Source organism: Emydura macquarii, unplaced genomic scaffold, assembly GCF_026122565.2.
Source record: "Emydura macquarii macquarii isolate MOO-44397 ecotype Brisbane River unplaced genomic scaffold, CSIRO-AGI_Emac_v2 contig_2768, whole genome shotgun sequence".
NCBI classification, from domain to species: Eukaryota; Metazoa; Chordata; order Testudines; family Chelidae; genus Emydura; species Emydura macquarii.
Window position 1 is genome coordinate 4,086,444 of NW_027132905.1, and position 23,235 is coordinate 4,109,678.

General features: G+C 54.3%; 1 protein-coding gene across 2 annotated transcripts; it reads right to left on the reverse strand.

Annotated features, from left to right (window-relative positions):
• Positions 1–518: 518 nt before the first annotated feature.
• NDST1 (N-deacetylase and N-sulfotransferase 1) lies at positions 519–22,698 on the reverse strand. 2 transcript variants are annotated; one of them, XM_067566362.1, is made up of 14 exons: positions 22,189–22,698; positions 18,678–19,160; positions 18,166–18,253; positions 16,509–16,663; positions 14,637–14,822; positions 14,159–14,287; positions 13,377–13,559; positions 12,636–12,732; positions 12,159–12,282; positions 11,138–11,312; positions 10,453–10,623; positions 9,096–9,205; positions 6,990–7,092; positions 1,284–6,680 (listed from the first exon to the last, which is right to left on the reverse strand). In XM_067566362.1, exons 1-14 carry the CDS (start codon positions 22,696–22,698, stop codon positions 6,561–6,563), a joined length of 2,634 nt encoding a protein of 877 aa, XP_067422463.1. In that variant the 3' UTR covers positions 1,284–6,560. The 2 variants fall into 2 exon arrangements, with proteins under 2 accessions (XP_067422464.1, XP_067422463.1); XM_067566363.1 differs by lacking the exon at positions 6,990–7,092 and having other exon boundaries at positions 519–1,762.
• Between the last annotated feature and the right edge of the window lie 537 nt (positions 22,699–23,235).

The window sequence follows — 23,235 nt, forward strand, 5'->3', positions numbered from 1 at the left end:
TCAAAACACAATTAAACGGGGATAAATTAGAGGCAATTTCTGGTTCTGTCCCTGAGTCTCCAGGCCAATTACTGGGGTTTTACGATCTCATTCTGCTATGTTTCTCTTCTCTGTGAAAGCCCTCCACAGAGAGACGAGCTGGGGAGCCGTTAATATACATAAGCTTGACACAAAGCGCTTTCAGACGCGCAGGGAGAGAAAAACATTTCCAGTCTCTTTCAGCTACAGACATCTCCAGGGTGGTTGGTGTGGACAGTCAGCATCCTGTTTTCAGACGGATGGGTGGGGTTTACGTTCATGTTGTCCCTGAAGGGTCAGCAGTGAAACTCACTAAAATGCAGGTTTTCCTGTGCAAACCAGGGCGCACCCCAGCACGGAGAGCAGGACTTTCCTCCTCCGATCTCCACCCCAGCCCACAGACAGACGCGGCGTGCTCCCGTCCACCCCACCCCTCGGGAAATGCTGTTCCAAGAAGTGGCTGCATCACCTTTACCTTCTGCAGTGCTCAAACCTGCAGCTTGACCCTGCCATGCACCACCGAGGGACATTTGCAATTCACAGACAGGGAGCTTAGACCGTGAAATGCAGCCTCAGGAAAACTGAAAGCTTATGATTTAAAATTTATTCAATTAGGCCCTTTACAAACAGGATGCAAAATGACTATAATCAGGCATTGGGACCTGTATTTATACCACTGTGTCGGATGAACATACAGAGTTGGGATCCAGGAGCCGGACTGCTTGAAACCATCGCTTCTGATAGGAACACTGCACCAAAAAACCAAACCGAGCACTTCAAATTAGGGCTTGCGAAACCCCAGAATAGCAGATCTGGGCTTTGCTGGCCTTCAATTTTGTATAAGGGAACAGGTTATTCCAAGGGAGAGAGAGAAAACAAGAATAAACCCCACACACATCCAATCTCTTCTCTTTTCAGCTGTGACCATTTGCCTACAAACTGGGCTCTAAGTACAAGGGCTCATAATCTGGTGATGAATATCCTCAGCGAGTCTCAATTTTATACACTTCCTCCGTCATTGACGCTGGGAAGTGAAAAATCATTAACCAAACTACCCCAGAGCTAATGTGCTGTGCTTTTCTGCTTACGCGGCTGGTCCTGCAGCAGTGTGGAACTCGTACAGACTTTCCAAAGCAGAGCGCACGTGAATGCAGCAACAAGAGAGCAAGCGTGTGTAGAGTGCAGAGGAGCCTGTGTGCAGAGCAGCACAAGCCCCACAGAAAGTAAGTTCAAGAACAAGTCTCATTAAAACGCAGTGGCACCTGTACTCAACTCCCTAAGGTGACTCCTCGAGCTAATGCACTAACAATAACGGGGCAGCTGTATCAGGCTAGCTGCCTTGACCGCTGGGATATGTCTGGGGGTGGCTAGCCTGAGTTGCGGCTCATGCTACGCCGTTGCAAGCACATCTATGCGAGCCAGGAAACACCTTCCTGTTCAAATCTGGCTATACCGTAAGCCTGTTCTGCGCAGGTTCTGTAGCTGTGTAAGTGTGAGCTGGGGGTGATTTTACCAATACAGTTATATTTGTACCGTCTCTATGTGGACACAATTACACCAGTAGAAAGGTACCTTAGACCGGGATAGCTTACTCTCCTTCCTGGCCCTTCATACCATATGACTGTGTCCACGCCGCGAGGGTTTCAGTGTCGTTCAAGCAGTACAGCACGTGCGCTGACAAGGCCGGAGGTGCGGGTGTAAACCCCCTCTTGGGGGGCAAGCCGCCCCCTTTCGACCGGAAATTCTGTGTTGTTAAAAATATCATTCAGAAACAGAGGAAGAGGGCAGGAGAGGCGTGATTACAAACAGAGAGCCCCGTTTTATTAGCAGTTAGTTCAACAGGGACCGTACATTATTAGTGATAAAGCAGCTCTTTGAATACAAACCGAACGGCTGGGTTCAACAAGATCGAAAGGAGGGGCAAAGACAACTCGAAAAATATCCGCTCCTCCATCTCCCCCCCCTCCCTTCCCTCCCCCCAGGAAATACCCACTTCTCCCCCGGGAAATTATACAGAATTCCATGCAAAAATAAAAATGGGAAGCCACAGGGGGCTCCCTCTTTTGTCAACAACAAAAGGTAAAAGAACGGTTTAAAAAAAGCCCAGCTGTTGGGAACGTCACTCCCCAGTGCAGGGCAGGGACTGTGCTCCTGGCCGACACAGCAGACTGGGCATCTGGTCATGTCAGCATTTGGGGACCATCCCAATGGCTCCTTTTGTCCGGACACACAGTGCAAGGGGTTTCGCTCCCAGGGGATCCATCGCCACCCCGGTGGCTGCGTGAGGATGAGCTAAGATGAGCCTAAGACACCCTGACGCAATCGGGACAGATTTGCATCAGAGGCCAGAGGAAGCACTTTACATCCCTCCATGGAGCATGGTCCTGGTCTTGCAGGTGGGAAACTGAGGCCCAAACCTTCACAAATGGGCTCTAATTTTAGGGTCCTGGCTTCACAGACACCTGGGGAGTGAGCTGAAGGAGGACTGGAGGGCCAGGTCAGCAAAGTCAATTGGCACCGGGGCACATCTCAGCCCAAGGTGGCTGAAATTAGCCAAAGCGAGGGGCCATCTTTGAACGTTTCCCAAGGCCACCCAGCAAACCATAGGCAAAGCCTGGAACAGAACCGAGAGGAGCAGCCTCCCCGCCCCTCCCTCAGACGTGGACAACACCCTCCTGCTCAAAAGGCTGAGATATCCTGCAAAGGCTATTACACTACCAAGTGCTTGTTGCTGCCTTTTCCCTCCTGCTGCTGCCCATCACCCAGGGGCTGGGATAAGGGGGGTCCAGATCTCCCCGGGCTCCTGGAGAGCTGACAGCAGCAGCGAGAGGAGGATGGGTTCATTTGCGGCCCATGCCGCTTCCTCCCATCCAGCTGGCTTGCTCTGACCCCAGGCCGTTCCACCAGACTGCAGCGTCACGGAAAGAATCAGAGCGGGGCAGAGGCTGCTATTTACACAAGGTTGTGCCGGAGGCTGGCTGAACGGTGACTAAAGGAAAGAGACTAAGTAGGACTGGACCGCTGTAGCATTGGGGGCGAGGACACGTTAGACCTCTGCGTATCCCGATGTTTGTCCGGGTGTGGCAGGGTACCGGTGAGCTTGCGGATCAGCACTACAGGCTCAGTTCCTACACGGAGATGGCTGTTATTTGGGGAAAAGCAATGGGAAAGGGTCTAGTTTGGTAAACCCCCACAGCCCAAGGGTCTGAACTAGCCCATGAAGCATCTGTCTGCAGTGGTGGGCATTGCACAAGCGCAGCAAGGGGAAGAGACGCTTAGGGCAGGGAGATCCCATGTGCAGCCATGTTATTCCAACACTCACAACAGAAAGATTAGGAGGTGTGCGTATAGGAGCACATGCATGTGCTTATATGTACTCATGGCACTAGCGAATTAAAATATGGTGCCTGGTGGGGCCCACAAACCCCCCAAGACCGCCGCAGAAGATCTGCTCTAACGTTAAGAGCGGAGAAGGCGAAAATCCAAATGACAGCAGCACAGTCAGTGTTACCATGGGATGGCGCAAATTCCTGCAGGTTGTCCTTTGGGATCAACACTCCCTGAGCAGCAGCAGGTATGTACCTAATTCTCAGGCACAGGACAAGGAGATGAATTGGCTTCGCTGGCTGCTGGCGTATGTGCCTGATTTTACTCGCTCTTTCCTAATGCGCTCAACGAGCAGCCTGCTAACCTCGACTCCATGCCCACCACTGCAGCAGAGCGAAGCAGAAGGGAAGAAACATGCAGACAGAGCAAGATGTCCTGGGGTCCTCTGCTGTTACTGCAACAAGCAATGGAGCGGGAGAACATGCTTAAAGCATCACGGCTGTTTCTCCACGCGCAGCTGCAGCTGGTGGGGGAGTGGAAACTGCAACAGGGTGCATGAGAATCATGTTGCATTTCACCAACACCTTCCTCCTAAAAGCTAGAGGGGAACAGCAGATCCTGCACTGTCCACGGCTCCCGCTCTGGTTATTCAAAGGGTTTGTCTACACTGGAGCTGAAGGTGTAATTTCCAGCACAAGCAGACATACCCACGCGAAGGAAAAGGCCACGCATGATCCAGAGAGACGGTGGGCGAGGTCATATCTTTTATTGGACCAACTTCTGCTGGCGAGAGAGAGAAACTTTCAAGTCACACAGAGCTCTTCTTCCGGCAGCTCGGTGTACGCGGGAAAGCTGGTCTCTCTCTCTCCAATAAAAGATATTGTCTCCCTCACCTTGTCTCTGATATCCTGGCACTGACACGGCTACAACACTGCACATGTAGAACACAGTCATTTAACAAGGGCCACAAAGGGAGGCATAAGACAAGGCCACCTGTAACTCCTGACTTCTCTAGGGTGAGATTAGTGTCCGAGGAGAGGAGGACGCTTGGCTTTATTGCACGCACCAGAGGGAATGCAGTGGAACTGATGCTTTAAAAAGCATTAGGAACTCGCCCCTAGGGAAGGGGGCCATCCCAGGACAGGGCTGACTAAGGGAATCAGAGCCTAGCTGGTGCCGGAGGGCAAAGCAAGACCGCTAGCACGCCCCAGGGGCTAGATCTCACTCCCCACCATTCCAGCAAGGCACCAGGAGAGGAAGACAACGTGGAACTCAGGGACTGACGTGCTGGATGCCTGGGGGCCTATGGGGAACCCTCCTTTCTTTTCCCCTCCCACCCAATCTCCTTCCTAGAACTTCTTCCATTGGAATTGACTCAGTTGCTAATGCAGGGATGTCCAGTTGTGGAGATACCTTAATCAATCTCAGGCGAGTCTTAGTTCCCAAGAATACTGGGTCCAAGGATCCTGCACGAGCCCTTGCTGCCTGCTCCACGAGACACTGGCATTCATGTCTTCTTCTGCTATCTCCTCTCTTCACTCCTTGTGTTAAAACTACCTGGGGTTGGATGCACTTTCACCTGTCTAGGCTCTTTTCTAATCTCTGTGGAGCAGCGAGATAAAATAAGTCGCCCCATCTCACTCCTCCCTTCCCAACTTATTACACCCAGGCTCCCCAGGCAAGTGGCTCATTCAGCCAACAGCGCTGTCAGATCAAGTCTTTTGGGGTTCCCAACCTTCCAGCTGGATTTTCCCCAGCCCTGGGCCACCTCCACTCCTGAGGGAGCCATACGCCGTCAGCCTGCGTAGGGATTGAGGCTCTCCGCTGAGGAACCAAGGCCAACCGCTCATCGTTAGCATCGCTACGGGGCCCCACCCACCCTAGGACAGTTGAGAGCAGAAACGCTCAGGCAACTCAATACTGAAACACTGGCAGTGAAAAGGAGAGAGAGAGAGAGAGAGAGAGAGACAGGGATGGAGCAGCAACATACTTATCCTGTCCTTAGAAAAAGAACAGTGTGTCATTGGTCAGTAGATAGACCAGCCAACCACACCGGCTGCCCACCTTCACGTGTAACAGTGAACGAGACCAAATAAAACCCTAGCAAATTCTGGCATCAGAAAAAAAAGAAAACAAAATTATTAAAATCCTTTAGCTTTTCGTCTCCAAGAGGCTCAACGTGCTCAGAATCCTTCCGGCCACTCTTAGTCCAACGTCTGCCCCGCCTGAAGGTAAATTGCCCTCTTCTGAGCTAGTGGCTTGTATATTGAAGCATGTTCCAGCGACTGGGCTACTGGACAACCTCAGTCTTTTACCACAGAAAACACCACGCCTATAAAACGTTGCAACGCGGGAAGGGAGGCAGGGGGCATGTTCTTCCTTTGTAACCACTCTGGAACCAGTTCTCAGTTCAGTTCTCTTGCCAGATGGGACAGATATTCATCTGTCAAGCTTCCACCCTTCAATAAAATAAAATACAATAAAATAAAAAGGCTGAAGAGAAAAAAATTCATTGGTGACAAACTAAATATTGCCAAGTCTTAAAGTCTTCTTTAAAAAACCAAGACACCTCTTCCAGTGTTTAGCGCTAGGTCTTGTGGGAACCCATGGCACTCCATTCTTTATGCTGTCTCACGTCACTTCGTTTGAAACTTGATTGCACACTTGGGTCTGTGCTTCTGGCTGGCCCCTTCGTGCCTCTGACCTCAAAACAGCACATCAGGCTCCTGTTCTCCTAGCCAGCTTTGCAAAGAGTTGTCCACATCTTGAGGGGCGCTCGGCTCCTTTATACGATGAGGAGAGTCTCAGAGCTGCTGTAATACTGCCTCAGACATGGAGAAGTTAGCCCCATCCAAGTGTGGAGAAGCATGGCACATGCCCCCTCATCAGGAAGTGACATCACAACCCAGGACGTGACCTCATGACAGGGAACGCCGAAGACGACGGCTCTTGGGGCATCTGCACTGGGTTACCAGAGCTAGGCCGTTGCACAACTTGAAGGGCGCTCAGAACAGACAGTTTACTCCCGGGTGCCATGCTGATGACCACAGGGATTCTCGCTCATTTTGCCCTCCAAGACCTTGGCTGAATATTGCTCTGAAAGGCTTTTCCCTGGGGGCCTTTCCCTCCCGCTCCTGGCTGTTTGGCTCGGTGCTCAATTTGAGATCTTCCTCGTGGGCTCAGGTCACTATTGTTCAATAAGGCGACAGCAGCAGCTACCTAGCGTTCTGGAGTTCCTCCCTCAGCCAGGTTGGCAGCGTCTGACCCATTTTGTACAGCAACTTGGAGAGCTCTATGTTGTGGTCCCGGTAATAATCCCTCAGGAAGGCTCGTGACTGCAACAGAAGAGGACAGAGATCATCAACAGTCATCATTAGCCCGTGCCAGGAACTTGTTGCTGTCAATGCATCGGAGTGCTTTGGGATGTGACCTGGACCAGCTTTTCACTGCCCACCCACCATCCCCCGGAGTCAGGCACAGAAATGCGGTTTTCTAGGGCAGTCCAACGTACGCGCCCCCATCCCGTGTTCTGCCGAGCCGCAAGATGTTCTGCTGTTGCTGGGAAACCGTGGTTCTCCGTAGCAGCGCAGGTGGCAAAAGCAATGCTCATTTAGTGGCAGTCATGAGACGTTTCCAATACTTACATCTGAATCCATCTCTGGGTATTTCCTCCCTTTGCTTTTCCCCAAGCACTTGGTTTTCCCTCCCTCCAGAAGTTGGCACCAGAATCCTTTCTTTGGATCAAACCTATAAGAAGAGGGGTGAAGTCAGCAATATTTATCGAAACATGCCCGCAAAAAAGCTATGTACTAAGACCTCAGGGATGGGTCCGGTACCACTCAATATTCTCATTAATGACTTGGATAACGGAGTCGAGAGTGTGCTTAGGGAATTTGCAGATGACACCAAACTCTTTGGAGGCCAGGATTAGAATTCAAAATAACGCTGACAAATTGGAGAACTGGTCTGAAATCAACAAGATGAAAGAAAAGTACAAAGCACGACAGTTGGAAAGGAAAAAGAAAAATCAAATGCACAACTACAAACTGGGGAATAACTGGCTAGGCAGCAGCTAGGATCTGGGGGCTACGGTGGGTCACAAATTGAATACGAGACAACAGTGTGATGCTGCGGCAAAAAAAGGCAAACGTCACTCAGTGATCAATAGGAGTTTCACTCGTAAGACATGAAAGGTAATTGTCCTGCCCTGTTGGGTACTGATGGGGCCTCAGTGGAATAGAGAGTCCGATTCTGGGCGTCACATTTTAAGAAAGATGTGGACAAATTGGAGAGAGTCCAGAGGAGAGCAACAAAAACTCTGAGAGTTTCGAAATCCTGGCGTATGAGGAAAGGTTGAAAGAACTGAGAAGAGAAGGCCGCGGGGGCACATGATAACAGTCTCCAAATATGTAAAAGGTTATTATAAAGGGGACAATGATCGATTGTTCTCCATGTCCACTGAAGAGAGGAAAAGCAGTAATTGGCTTAGTTTGCAGCAAGGGATTTGGTTTGATATTTTTAAAAACTCTCTAACCATAAGGATAGTTCAGCACTGGAACAGGTGACCTAGGGAGGGTCTGGAATCTCCATCATTGGAGGTTTCTAAGCACAGTTTGGACAAACACCTGTCAGGCATGGTCTAGGTGTGGGGCGCTGGCCTAAATGGCCTCTCGAGGTCCCTTCCAGCCCCACATTTCTATGATTCTGTGGGATGATGCTGGCAGCAGGGGGAAGCCTCATCCTTCTTCCAGCCCATCACTGCACTTTGTTTTGTAATGTTTCACAGTGCTGTCCAGGACACAGCAGTTTGTGTAGACAGAAACACAGGCCTGGGCTGGTGTATAGATTTTTACAGGAGCACTGACCATGGTAACGTGCTTGTAACGGCGTGTTTTAATTTCTTACACTCTTACAGAAGGGCTCTCCTAAGAAAAATAGATTTTTAAACAAGTGGCCGTAAACTGGTGAGGCATATTCTGTGGATTCTAAGTAGCAGAGGAGGGGAAAAAACCAATTACAGCCCAACCCCTGCAAGCATTTCCTTTATTGCTATGAAATGACAAGGAAAATTGCCAGATGTAGGTTCACTGTGACCCACCAAACCTCCTCTCTTCCGCATTTCCGGCTCTCTAGCAGGCAGTGAATTGCTCAGTCGCTGCGTCTACAACTTGTGCATAGGTCCTGACCGTCACAGATTCTGCTTCTGCCAGACCAGGCTGACAACAGTGGTTTCCATAGCACCGGAAATACAGCAAGGCAAAATACTGCCCTGGCCGAAGGGTGAATGACAGACCCTCTGCCGGGGCCACAAACAAGAAATGCAAATGGATGTTCAGCGCCTTGGCATGGAAGGAGCCAACTTCCTGGGTTCTGCTGCAAGCTTCTGGCCAGCAGGGAGAGAGCTGCACAAAGTTGCAGTGTTTGTGTCTCAGGCAACTGTGTAGAAAAGCCATCGAAAGCCTCAGTGGAAGGAGGCTCAGGCACTGATTTTGGTCCCAAGCAAATATTAGAGTCCTGGGGTGAAATCCTGCCCCGATGGAATCAATGGAAGTTTTGTTGTTGATGTCAGTGGGGCCAGGATTTCCTCGCTACTGTTGCACTTCTCCGGCTCCACTCACGTTACCAGAACATCCCCTTGACGGGAAGCCTGCCAAGGGGTAGGGAGAGAAGGCCCAACGCCTGGAACACCAGGGATGCAGGCCTGAGGACCAAGCTGGCTGAAGGAGTAAGAGGGTACGAGGAGCACTCACGCCAGAGTTTTATGGTAGTCTATGAAGTTCGTCACACCAAGGAATTTCTGGACTGTTTCCATCACTTTGGCTGGTTCCGTTCGGAGCAGTTTGCCATCCAGAACAAGGATCTGCAAGGATAAAAGGAGAGTTGGGGGGGTCTAGTCTGGTCAGGCTTCAAGTTGGATTCCCCCACCCCCAAGAACAGGCAGGTGCCTGGGGCCACCACAATCTGCCTTAGGTACTTCTACAGCTGCACAGCGTCTGAGCACCTCATGATCTTTAACGGATTTATCCTCAACACTCCTGCCAGGCAGGACAGGGCTGCACAAATCCTCAATTTGCATGGGCACAAGAAGGATCTGTATGGTTGTGCGCATGTGTCAGGGGGGAAAAAAAACCCCAAAAAACTAGCACCACATCCCTCCCAGAACCATGCCGAGACGCTGTGCGTAGATCGTATGGTGACTGGCGTGTTATAAGCCACCAGGTATAAATATGCTGCAGAGAGCTCCATGAAGGACAGAACTTCTCCCGTTCCGTGTGTCATGGACTTTACTGCTACAGTCACTGCCGGAGAGTAACAAATGCAGGGTGCATGAAGGGCATGAAACGGTCCCCTAGAACTTGCGACGCCATACGTGCTGCTGTGCATTTGTTCTGTACTGGATTGCACCTCTATGCCCTTTGGTTATAAACCCTTTAAAGGGGAGCCCTGCGATGTATTTGGCATGGCACATGGAACGCACTGGGCAGCCCGGCACACCCCAGCAGCTCACCAGCATATAATAACCCCCCTCCCATGACCACCCTGACTCTGGTTCCTTCCTGCTCTAGACAAGGTTCAGGAAATCCCTTTTCTGTGACACAATTCTGGTCTTTTAATCCCTTTCCGAGTACCTGACAGCTCTAAAGTGGGACTGAAGAACAAGCTCCTGGGGCCAGATGAGCATCTCTAATGGGCTGACACCTCTCTGCACACTCGTGCTCTCACACCCCCATTGCACAAACACCCACAACGCACACCGATGTAACCAATAGCAGAGTTCCATGCCATGCCAACTCCGCACCCATGATCTGAGAAACCACTGAAGCCGGGAGTTCGCCTAAAAGGATGTTTTAGTGCTTGAGGCCATAAACAGTCAGAGGTCCCCAAGGCATCCCGTTATGCTGAGTTCCTGATCCCAGCATCCCCAAGCACCCTCATGCCCGCTGAGAGTGGGGGCCAGCGAAGATATCCAAGAGGCGAGTGGAACAGGGTCAATGACAACAGCCTCCGCGCACAGGCAGTGCATCACTATTTTCCTGCCCCGCAGTGGGAGTTCTTGCCGCCCAGCTGTTTGGAAGAAGAACACCGCACCAGTTTTGTCCTTCCTACCTGGTTGGCATGATAATTGTTCAGCCAGCGCTCAATGTGGGTGGCGTACCAGCCCGGTACCAGGCAGCGGTTCTGTAGTGTCCGGAGCTTCTGAGAAGCCTCAGGCCCAGCTGTGATCACCTCGTGGAAGGTGTATTTCAGAGCGACTGAGTCATCATGAGCTCTCTGGTGCTGTTATACAAGAGTAGGTCAGTTCAGTGGCTTAGGCAGCAAGACAAAAACCCAGGGGCCTGGCCAACATTGCTGGGATTTGAAGTCCAAGGCCGCGTGAGAACTCCTGGAAGGTTTCTGCGTGGTAGTGCAGTCACTGGGGTACCAGCGTCTAGCTCACTGCTTTGCACAGAGCTGTGGGATATGCTGCGTGCAAAAGTTGCTCCAGACACCACAGCTATTCTGTAGGGCTCTTTCCCTTCCAAGGGGAAGCGTCCCTGCCCCCAAGATAAACTGCTTATGCCATCCCAAACTGAACTCGACAGACCACTGGTCACTAGCATCTCCTCCTCAGGCACCAGCCCGAGGACCCCGTCCTCCTCCAGGGCAGGCCAGGCCACCCGGCAGGACAGCGCAGAGAGCTCTGGACCCAGTGTGGGACAGCAGATTTTCCAGTCACTCCGAGTGCAGTGCAGTGCCCCTGCCCCAGTCAGCCCCGTGCTGGGAACATGGCAGCGAGAGCCGGGCAGCTCACCTGGTACCAGGAGTAGGCCCGGTCCGCAGGGTTGATGAGGATGGTGATGACCTTGGCCTTTGAGAGCAGGGCAGCGGCCCGCCGGGGTGCTGCTTCCGAGTCAAAGTAATTGGCGCTCTTCTCAAAGTAGAAGTCGGAGGTGGTGTTGGAGGGGATGGGGAAGAATTCCATGTACCTGCAGGGGGGCGGCAGCATGAGAGGGCACCGCGGGAGGGGAGGACAAGAGAGAAACATACCTGGCCCCCAACCCTTGAGACGACTGAGCCTGACTATTCTGTACCAAGCGTTACACAGTCAAGGCTCAGCACCTGCTAACACCCAGCACCTGCTACCAAATGCCCCCCACAGCTGCCCTGAACAGCCACATCATGCCTGACCCTCCCCACCCCCAGCTCATTGGGAAGGTCCCGTCTACACTATGGATCGGAACAGTGATGAAACTGGTTCAGGGGACAAGTGCGCTGTGGCCAGGACCTGAGGCTCTTGCGTAGATCAGCCCCCAGACAAGCGCACCTCTGAGCGCTGGAGCAGACGCCTCACATAATGGCCCGGGGGCTCCTGCAGCAGCAGGGCAGTGGACGGGGCGGAGAGATAAAAACGCGGTCTAACTGCCCGCTGAGAGGAGACCTTGGCACCAGGTTCTGCTACTTCCATCCCAGGTCAGGCACCCCGGCAAGAAGCACTCGCCGGCCCCGGCGCGGTTCCGAAGGGGACAGTGGTTTGAGTACGTGCCGGCAGCAGGCAGAGCCCATGTGGGTAACTGGACGTTTAGTGTCTATTAAGATGCCCTGCAGACGGCCCTAGACAGGCGCTTGCTTTGCTCAGTGTCGAGTCGCGTACTAAGCTTAGGGACTGCTCGGCTGAATGGTACCGTGTGCCCGGGGAATTGGGATGCCTGCCGTGATGTGCTGGCCCCAGGAGTGGGAGCCACAGGCAAACCCCACACGCAGCAAGCGCTTCCCTCACCCCCCCGTACGCCACGAGACCCCAGCGGGGGGGGGTCACACAAAGGACGGCCTACCAGTCAATGCCCTTGTGATAATTGTGTCCGTTGAAGAACTGAATCTCCTCAAAGGTCTCCGAGCTGGGGTAGTTGCTGCTCAGGTCCGGGTGCATCCCCAGGAACAGATAAAGGGCTGTCGTCCCTTTAAATGGAAAGGAAGCAGAACCGAGGTTGGGGGCACAGCCTGCGCCCTAGCGAACCAGACAACAGTCCCTCCTCCCCCTCTTTGTTTCAGGCTGCCCCAGGCCTGGCCATTCCGAGCACCCCCTCCAGCCCGGCTGGATCGGAGCTGCACAGGTAGGGAAGAGATGAACAGCAGCCAATTGGAGGAACCGTCCAGCCCAGTCCACCAAGGCCAACAGGACGGTGGGCAGAACGCCGGGAGTCCTAATGGAGAGCCAGACAATCCCCAAAGAAAGAGAAACAGCACGACTGGTGAAAGAGCACAGCTGGAACGGCGATGGCTGCGGCAGTGGGTCTGTGGTGTGTGTGTACCTGTCTTCTGAGGTCCGATGATGAGCAGCTTCGGGAACCGGTCACATGTCTTTTCTTTGGACCAAATGTCCTTGTGCCGCTTGTCCTCGCAGGGATCCTGAAACACAGGAGTAAGAGGCTCAAGGAAGTGCAACAAGGGGGCGGCTGGGAGGAGAGGCCTCGATGCCCCATATGCTTTTAATACGGTGAAGGCTGCCTGTTCTCACTGATGACGGCTGACAAGGTTATAATGAGGAGGGAGAGACAGAGGCTGCTGGAAGCTCAGCATGGAGCTGAAACCACTACAATTAACATCTCTGCCAGTGGCCTGCGGGATGACCCTGGCCAAGTGACTTCCCCACTCCGTGCCTCAGTTTCCCCACCTGTAAAATGAGGTTAATGAAACTTACCCTCCTTTATAAAAAGAGCATTGAGCTGTGTGGAGACAGCTCTGTGCTACACAGACACGGAGCGTTACTCTCACAGATCCTTTTCTGCACGCGTGCCATGATCCCTGGGGGCAGGGATATCGCCAGGATCGGGGTTCGGCGCACTGTCCATCCACGTGTGGATTCTCACTAGGCCCAGCACGCCGCATTGCCCGTGCTGTGCCTCGCTGACAGGCTGCTCGCTTTCCAGAGAGCCAAATTCACCCAGAATAGAACAAAATCCAGCCCCGTTTGCCACTGGGGCAGTCCCCAATTCCCAGGCAACCCTGGGCCACCTGCCCCCCCGTTCAAGCTGACAGTGGAGCCTCTGTACCTGCCACAGTGGATCCTTCTCCTCGGCGAAGATCTGGAAGTATTTCTGCGCCAGCTGCATGGGTGGCAGCGTCTGCAGCTTCAGGTTGGTCCAGGAGTCGAGGAAGCGAACCAGGTGCTTGAAGGTGTACAAGCCCAAGCGATCATTCCCGTAATTGGACAGGTGAGTCATGAAGATACTGATCTGGAGCGGAGCAGCAAAGGACAGAACAGGGGTTAGCCGGCTCTCCGAGTCCATTTCAGGAGAGCTTTCGTCTGCACGTGATGGCACCGCGCCCAGCAGCGGGGAGTCTTGGGCCCAGCTCTGAGCTGGGAGGAACAAACAGGGACCAACACAGAGGAGAAGGGCGCGGGACCCCAGACATGCACGTTAGGCGAGCAAGGGTCTTTGTCCCCCTCTAGCGGCTGCTTCACGTCACAGCTACCAGCCTTCGCTCAAGCAACAGCGTTTCATGCTTTTACTGCTGCAAGTCCCTGCCCTCAGCCCAGGTGGGCAGCCACAGCCGGACCTGAGCACCGCAAGATGGGGAGGAAATGGCATGCAGGAGCCTTGGGCTCTGCGTCTAGTCTCTGACTCGCACTCTGGAGACCAGGAGTGGCTGGGAGCGCTGCGGAGGCGCCGTCACATCACTCAGCGGCCAGCCCAATTCGAGAGCTCTCTGAGGAGCCCCTGCCTGTCCTCCTCAACCACAAGCTGCGAGCCCCCGGCCATTTCTTGGAAGCTTATCTACCCCAGCCGAGGGGCCTGGCCCGTGTGCAGAGCGCTCTGCAGGGGGCACTCACAGGATTAAGCAGCACAGTCAGGAACAGCTCTCCTCCGTTGATGATCTTGTCCAGTTCGCTCGAGCCGCCGGGGTATTCGTTATAGAAGATGGTGTGCGTGAACAAGCCGCAGGTCTGCCGCGGGAGTACCTGGGGGCAGAGAGGAGTCAGAGATCGCACAGCCCACTCCAGAAATTCAGTTCCGGCTCTCCTTCCTCGCCGCTCCAAACTAAGGGACGATCCTATGGCGTCCTCAACCCGCCAGGTGCTAGCACTGGCCTCAACATCGCCAGTGATGAAACTGGGAGTCGTTGGCAACTCGGGGCAGGCTAAGGCTTGGACTGAGAGGCACCAAGCCCATTTCAAGCAGGGCAAAGGTTCTGCTTGCAGCAGGAAGTCACTGCTGGGCAACTTTCCAAGGCTTGGTAGGAACCCTCTGACAGCCCGGCTGATTCTGGGAGGCTTGGGGGCGGGCAGGGAGAGGACCCCTTTCACCTACCATGATCCCGCTGTGGATAAAGCCGCGTCGGTAGCGGGCTGGTTTCAGATGGGGATACTCCTCCGTGCTCGTCACTTTGATGGCCCAAACCTGCTTCCACGCTTCGTATAACTGCACGTGGACGGGGTACACGCCGGAGTGGTGGGGTGCCACGGCGTACCCCATGTCGGTGGGGATGCCATGCTCCTGACGGGGGAGGAGAGGGAAGGTGACCACGCTAAGCTGCAGAATCCGCGAGCTGCTACACACAACGTACCGGAGCTCTTCACCCTACAGACACCTCCCTCTGGGGCTGGCTTTAATGGGACGGGGTTAGCAGGGAAGATGGGCAGTGCTAGGCCCCGAGGAGCATAGTCCATTGAGTTCCTTGTTTTGTCCATAACGGTAGAGGTGAGCGCACCTGGGAAGGGGGGTCAGCGCCAGCCAGAACCAGGCCTGCTGCAGGGCGGCACTGCACAGTCCGACCGACCCCAGATCCACCTGCCAACGCGCCTCAGTCATGCCCTGCTACTCCACGGCTGTCAGCCGGGCCATGCTGAGCAACGCGACACATATCCCCCAGGCTGGGGCTACTGAGTCATCACATTTACCATCCAAGCAGGGCTGAGCCAACGACAGGCAAAACTCACACGTGGCTGGCAAGAACACGGTGCTCAGCTGAACCTTCGGGAATGCAGAACTGGCCCAAGGGTCTCCTAGACTCCCCTTCCATTGGGCTGGAAAGATTCCCTCCCCCTCCACACACGCACAAAAATGCCCCCAGCTTTCCTAGCAATACATTCTTCTGCTTCCAGGCCTAACAGAGCCAAGACCTGCAGAATGAACGGGAAGCTGGAGGAAGCAACTACATTATGGTGCTCCAGCAACACAGCTGCAGCTGTACCGCTGTAGCGCTCAGTGCAGACACAGCTGTGGGCCGCACACAGCTTTGTGCGGGTGTATAATTATTTCAGGGGGAGGAGGGTTGGTTGGTTTGGGGTTTTTTTTGTTTTTTTTTCAACCACAATAGCTGTACCATACAACCCCTATCTTAGATGCAGTTATACCATTATAAAGGTGTGTGCACCAGTCAGTATGGCTTACTCCCTGGAAATAAGCTATACTCGTATACGGCACCTTTACAGCAACATAAGTGCATCCACACTGGGACGAGGGTTGCTCTGGTGTAACTTTATTGGCATAGTTAAAGTGGTATAACTTGTGTGTAGATAGTCTTTTGCCTTAAGCAAGCACCCGTGGAACTCTCTGCCACAGGATAGTGATGTAGGGGGTTAAAGTTTTACGTTTGTTGCCTTTTTTTTAACAAGACATGCCTTGTTCTTGTGAGAAAGGGGGATCAATAGCAACACAGGACACCCTTCCTGAGGCCGCTCATTTTATACACCTCTATTAGTCTCCTCTTTCAGACCTAATATGTTTAGTCTCTCACAGACAGAGACGTATGACGAAACCTGGTTTAGCATTCCACCCAAGGAACTAACTAAACTGCATTGCCTAGTAGGAGATGACTAACTAAAGGTCAAGCAAAACTTTATTCAAAGACACTTGGGGATCTTTTAAAGAGATCAGTGAGACTGAGTGGTGAGAGCATCCTTATGAGGCTTCTCTGCATAGATACAGACACAGCGAGATGGAGAAGATGGGGGGACGATAGGGGGTGAAGACTAGAGGAGAGAGATGCTGTAGTGTCTCCTGATGCTCTCACGCCATGTTCTTCCTCCTGGAAATACAGCATGTTACCATGCTGCCGCCGGAGGAGAGGTGACAGACCCGGGGGGTTTGAGATGTCATCTTTCACTCCCCAGCCCAGCAAGCATCCCCCGTGGCTAAGTACTCTGCCCCCCTCCCCTCCTCAGGTGGCATGTTACTCACGACAGCAAATTTCTTGTTCATGGTCATTTGTTCTGCTAGCACCGACTGGTTGTGGAAGAGGTGAGGCTGCATGTGACTCCACATGTGCGGGAACCACCAGAACTCCTTCACGTAAGACAGCAACAGGTCGTCCCCTTCGTCTTCAGCATCCGTGCCTGCCAGGGCCAAATCATCCTCATCATCCTCCTCGCCACAAGAAAGGCAAAGAACTAAAGCCTGGCTCACGCGAGTGCCTGAATGCCCTGCTCAGCTTGGGTACGAGATCGCAAAGGGGAGGGCTCTCAGACTGCCATCCTGAAAGCCAACAGGCAGCGAAAAACTCAGAGTCTGGGAGCTAACACTGCCCCACACAGGCTCTCTGCTGCCACTTGGATTCCCGGAGGGCCAGAGGAAAGAAACAGCCATGCAAGGACCCCTCAGTGCTCTTGTAATTCTGGAGTGGGTCATTATCTTTACAGCAAAACTGAGAGTCCTGCAGCACCTTAAAGACTAACACATTTCTGCAGGCATAAGCGTTCGTGGGCTGCAACCCACTGCGTCAGATGCTGCATCTTGCAGCCCACGAAAGCTTATGCCTGCAGAAATGTGTTAGTCTTTAAGGTGCTACAGGACTCTGGTTGTTTTTGCCGTGTACAGACTAACACGGCTACCCCTTTGGAACTTTTCATTATCTTTACCGTGACCAAAGGTGCATTTGGTGCGTAGCAGCCTTTTCTAGCCTTGCCTCTATGAGAGGAGGGAGAAATCTGCTCTTCAGTCTCCCAGTAGCTCAGAAGCCATTTAATAAAATTCCTGAGACCATCCAAGACGGGCTCTGGCGACGGCATAAACCACTAGAGCAGAGCACGAATCCCCAGCTCCCAGGACAGATCAGCCCCCCACTGTTCTATTACTGAAGATGGGATGTTGTTCACAACAGTTTAGAGCAACTATGAAGTGTCTGTGTTTAGGTTTCACCGTCACCTTCACCGGGAAATGTGTAAGTGGCATCGCAGCCCACTGCCAGCTGGCAGATCACACACTGCCCAGGGGAGAGGGCAAACCATTGCTGAATGTGAGGTCTGCGTAGCTATACTCACAGGGCTCATAACCTCAGCGAGACAGATGCCAGAAGTGCCAGGAAGGCAACAGAACCACAGCCCCAGCGGGTGGGCCACCGGACGGAGAGTCGGGAAACCTGGGGTCTAACCCTGCCATGGCCAGCGACCTGCTGTGACACTGACCCAAGTACTTCCTGGCTCTCCGCCTGTGAAACGGGGTAACGATGGAACGTGCTCTCTGCCAGCTGCAGATCGAGAACGCTCGAAGGCCTAGCGATGCTTCCTGGCCAACCCCAGCCAACGCCTTGGCCAGCTAAAGCATCGGGTTCTGCTCGTTTGGTTTCTGCAGAGAACAAGATGGGGCGCAGCCCGCTTCCTTCACACTGCTGATGCTCTCCTGCCGTGATACAACATCCCAGAGGCCCGCGTCTCTCAGACAGAAAGTTGTGTTAGCTAGAGACTTTCTGTCAGTCGCGGCTCGTATACGGCTGCCGTCTCAGTAGTGCCGGCCCGCCGGGGGGACTTTTGAAGCCATGCAGGACAGATGCCATAGCTCAGCAAGCTTAGAAATGGAGATGCAGAGCCAGGGTTACTGAGGCAAAGCTGCCCTTCCTCACCTGTGTGGAAGAACTTCCCTGAGTATCCCAGGTTGAAGGTGAAGTTGGGGATGTGGTTGCGCAGCTCGTTCTGAGTGTCAAACAGAGCCTACAGTGTGGAGAAAGACGTTCACTGGTACCCGACACACACCGTCACGCAATGACCCGCACCTTCGGCGCTGCAGTGCACCCACGCTCAGCGCACCGGGGGGCCGAGTCATGTGCGACTTCTGCTTGCTGTGCTCTAGCAGCAGCACTCCCGTGGAAAGGTTCACAGGCCCAGCTGATGCTCTGAGCACACTAGAACCTACACGTCGGTTCACTGGGGCTGCAGATCACGCACCAGCGTCCCTGACACACCCCCAGCCCTGGCTCCGTGCACAGTGGGACCTGTGCCCCAGTGTCACAGACACACAGCCCCAGCCCTGGCTCCGTGCACAGTGGGACCTGTGCCCCAGTGCGTTAAACCCAGGGATCCCGTCAATCCGAATCTCCCACGAGAGCACCGGCTGGCTGAGCTAACACAGTGGTACCTTTACGTCATCAACCTTCATGCGAGTGCCCTCCTTGCCCACGAAGATGTCGTCAATGTCCACGAGGACGTAGCGGTCGAGGGGGAGGGAGAGCCTCTTGCCGGTCAGGAAGGAGACGGCATCCACAAAGACCAGCTTGTGCAGCCAGAAGCTGAGGTTGTTCCCGAAGAGCACTCTCTGGATGCCGTCGTGCAGGCCCAGGTCCTGCACCACGGTGGTGTGCAGCGCTGCATCGACGCTCATGTGCGGGATGGACTCGGCTGACTTGGTCTTGGCCAGGAGGACCGGCTCGTAGGTGGAATGGTTGGACTGGAAAACGGTCCAGTCCTCTCCCGGCAGCAAGCCCTTCTCCACCTCGCTGGGGCGCGTGATGTACAGGAGGGGGGATTTGGGGTTGATGCTGCAGTCCTTCAGCCCCAGGTTGGAGTGGAGGAAGAGCGGGAAGCCCTTCAGCTGAGCGCTCAGCAAGCTGTTCTCGTTGGCCTGCAAGGGGAGAACCCGCGGCTGAATGAGAAAGGCCCGAGAGACCCAGGGGAGAGGGAGAGCAGAGGGGAAGGCTGCACCATGGCATGTAAAGGGGCGCGATATCCCTGTGCCTCCCTCACAGCACCCGGGGTGCTGCTCTCCCATATCCTCCCCCCAGCCGATCCATGCCACTGCTGTGCTCAGAAGCAAGTCATAGCCAGACAGCGAGGGGCAGCAATGCAGGGCTAATGGTTCGGTCAGACCCAGAGGGAGCAGGCAGGACAAGCTAAAGAAACACCACCTGGGGAAGCAGGAAAGGCAGCACATCACAGGCTGCTTCCCAGCAATCCCCTTAGAAGCAGCACTTTGCAAACCTCCTGGAGGTGCGCCCTCTGGCTCGAAAAGCAGCAGCAGCCACGTGTGAACAGCGGGGGCCCCCTCCTCCTCTGAAAAAGAGGGAGTTGGCTTCGGTCCCAGCAGCCAGCTGCGAATTCTGCCTTCATCATTCTCTGACACTTGCCTGCAATGAGGCATGGCGGCCGAGGTGGCCTTTCACCCAGCTCGGGCACCAGATACGGAGTGCTGAGCCTACACCTGAAAAGGAGCACGCCCTTTCCGCTGCACCCTGCAGTGCCCAGCTCTGTTGGGACCTGACCCCGGCGTGCACACCCCTGTTCTGCGCAGAGAGACTCTTTCCAGAGGGAGCAGGAAGGCTGTGGCACAGACACGTTGCCAATCATTTGCTGACATTGAAGGTACTTTCATTTGCCAAGTTTTAGCGCTCGCTGTCTGGATGGAGAGCCCAAAGAGGATCTCATTTCAGAGATCTCCTTTTTAGCCGACTGGCGCGTTAGTGCCGAGAATTACTGCATACGTAACACCAAGACACCCAGAGCTGCAGACAATTAGAAAGCAGGGGGCAGCAGAACTGTGCAACAAGGCGTTTGATCCCCCTCCGCCCCGGCGCTGGGATCTTGTCAGGGGAGCGTCCGAGTGCACGACTCAGCACATTACAGAGTGCGACTCGCCGAGCTCCTGGAAGGTCTGAGCCAGGGAACATGAACGCTGCCGACAGCTCCCCACTGCCTGCTTCGAGGGGCTCTGTTCTGCACCATTCACACCCACCCAGGGGCTGCCTAGGCGGGACCCTGAACACCGGTGCACGAACCGCTAACTGTGCCTGCCCGAAGGGCTGCACGGGTGGGCGGGGAAGGCAGGTTTGTGTCCCAAACCTAGCGCCCTTGGATCGCAGAGGCTGGAAGTGCTACCAAGGGCCATGCCTTTCTGCTGGGTGCAGAGGTCCCATCCTTACCCTGCTCGACAGGGAAAGGTCTGAGCAGTCCTGATAGGAAGTTCCTCAATCAAAGGGGGGTGAGGCGGTCAGAAGGAGAGCGCTGGAGACAGCAGATGCCTCTGGCAAGGATCTGGGGAATCCCCAGGCACGCTAGAAGCACATCTGTAATGTGGACGTCCTCACGCCACGGGTGGGCCCAGCCAGCCCACATCCCGCCCGCACTGCCGGCACCGCGGAGTCTTCTCAAAACAGCTGCACCACGGGACGCAGGCCAACAGCCCTGGGGCTGGTATTTTGAATTTAGCCTTTTGGTTTCATAGGGGACAAGGGCTTCCTTTACTGCTGGCCCCGAGGATGATTGTACTCTCTAGCGTCTTCTCCTGTTCCTCTCCTCTGGCCTGCAATAGCTCAGCCAAAGGGTGTGAGGGCTTTGCCGCCTGGCCAGACACAGGCTCTCCACATCCCCAGGGGTCACTGCTTAGAAAGAGAGTCTCATCGGTTACTTATTTACGACCTCCTGGGGGTCGATTCTGGGCCAAATTCTCTCTGGTGTAAACAGGTGAATCTAGGATGACCAGATGTCCTGATTTTATAGGGACAGTCCCAATATTTGGGGCTTCGTCTTATATAGGCGCCTATTGCTCTCCCCTCCCCCCGGTTTTTCAGACATGCTATCTGGTCACCCTAAGGGAATCTGCATTGGCTTCAACGAAATTCCTCTCGTTCCCAGCAGCAGAGGGCTGGGTTCTCCGCCTGTCCGCATATTTGCCACCCACAAGGATTTATTATTTCTTAAAATTCAGTCCCAGCAGCTGGACTCTGCCCAGTTTGCTCCAGTGGGCCCAGCCCTTCCCTCCCCTCCCCCTGCCAGCTGCCTGAAGCTGGGAAATCCTAGTTACAAACAGAAGAGCACGAAATCAGAGGCACTACAGAACTGGCGCTTAGGGGGAATGGAAAAGGGTTTCGAGGGCCACTCTGATGCCAGGGAACCCAGCTGTGCTTCCCAAACATCTGGAATGGAAGGGAACGGCACATCCTTTTGATCAGGAAGGCAAAGGGCAGCCCGAGCGGACTGCAATCCAACCAGACAGAAAGCAAGAGCGAGGCCTTGCTCTCCGTCGCTCAAAGGATCACAGGACAGGCCCAGTTAGCTCTTTGCACCTCTGCCCTCGATATGTGAGCTCCTTGCTTTTGCACCCATGCGTAGGCCAACAGGAGATACCTCTCCCAGCCTTCTGCTCCGCACAGGCAGCCAGCTCCCAGGGACCATCAGCTCTCCCTGCGCTGCCTCCAGCAGAGCTAGAGAAGACGGCAGCGTGTCCTCATTCCTCCCCCCACCCCGGGTGGGACTGTAAATCCGCTCTTGGCATCACTGGAAAGCCCTGTGTTTATTAGGCTCCAGGGAGACACCTAAAACAAAACAGCAATCCCCATGGAGCGTGCCTGCTCAGCATATTGGAGGGGCCTGCTGCTTGTCTGAGCCTTCCTCTGGGCAAACCACATGATCTCAGGTGAGCCGGGAGTCAGTTATTCACACGACAAACGCACAAGGCTCAGTGAGGCCTGGGGAGAACTTCTGCGAGTGGAACACTGTAGTCTGGGTGCCATGCTCCGGTTATAAGCAGGGCAGGAGGGCCCCGCCTACTTCTCCCCCTATTTAACCCACCCCTCTGCCCACGCACGCTCCATCAGAGCTTAGAAAGGCTGGATCTCATCCCCCCTCCAGCTAATCCACACCACAGCCCCGTTTACCTTGAAGAAGCCGATGATCCCCACGCCGTACTCCACGCAGTACTTATCCAAGAGCTCGCGGTTCCAGGCGTCCAAGTTCACATACTTGAGGATGTTCTCGTAAATGATGAGCACGAAGCGTCCCCGGTCCTTGTCGGTCAGGGTGGGCATGTCCCCCTTCCCGGGGGCGATCTCTGTCCGGTACTTGAAGCGGCTGGATTCCAGGATGGCGATGATCTCCTGGCCCAGCTGAGAGTAAAGGCTTTCCACGAACACCAGCACCAAGGGGTCCGTGCGGGATGAATCGGCCACCTTGAGGGGCTTCAAGGGGAGCAGGCGGGAAGGGGCGATCTTGGGTTCGTCGCAGTCCGGGCCCTGGACATCCCCAGAGGGCTCCAGGCCCCTCTTCCACCCATATAAATAATATGCAGAGATGAAAACACTGAGCAGGCAGAAGGCAAAGAGCAGAAGCAGCACCACCTGCGGAGACACCTGTCGGAAACCCCTCCGGAGCCTCCCCAGCACCGTCATCCTTGCTTCAAAGAAGCGACTTCAGGTTCTTCCCCCCTTACCCACCCTGTCCCCCCCCACTGCTCTCAGCCCCCTTCACAGGAAAACACAGTAATAAATTAAAACACTGGCAGGCTGCGTGTGCGTGCGTAGGATCTCCCAGCCAGCAGTCTGGTATCCCCCCCTCCGTCTGTTTCATGTCACCATGGCAAATCCATTCAGAGTCCCCCGGCAGAGCAGAAATCCCAGCGGTGTCCTGGCATTGACCTCACGGCTTCTTCAGGGCCTGGGTTCAACTGGCCGAGCGGTTCTCTCAAGGGACACAAAGGCACTTCGGCTCCCTTGGTCCGGTCATGGTGGCACAGTTCTGCTGCAGCTCCGCACACTCTGGAGAGAGAGAGAGGAGAGGTAAGCAAGCCATCTCAGAGAGAGCATGACCTTACAGCCCTGGAAATCAACGCCTGGAGGGGCTGCCTGAACAGTAGGTGCTGCAGTGGTGTCACTCAGATCTGTGGGCAATAAATACAGAGGCTGCACAGCTCCGAATCCTCTGTGTAT

Bases quoted from the DNA above. Each gene is read 5' to 3' on its own strand.
- NDST1 (XM_067566362.1), bottom strand. From the start codon at position 22,698: ATGACGGTGCTGGGGAGGCTCCGGAGGGGTTTCCGACAGGTGTCTCCG. The intron at 14,288-14,636 runs GTAGGTGAAAGG...CTCTGCCCCCAG, and splicing joins TTATCCACAGCGGGATCATG to GTACTCCCGCGGCAGACCTG. The intron at 10,624-11,137 runs GTGAGCTGCCCG...CTTGTATAACAG, and splicing joins GGGCCTACTCCTGGTACCAG to CACCAGAGAGCTCATGATGA.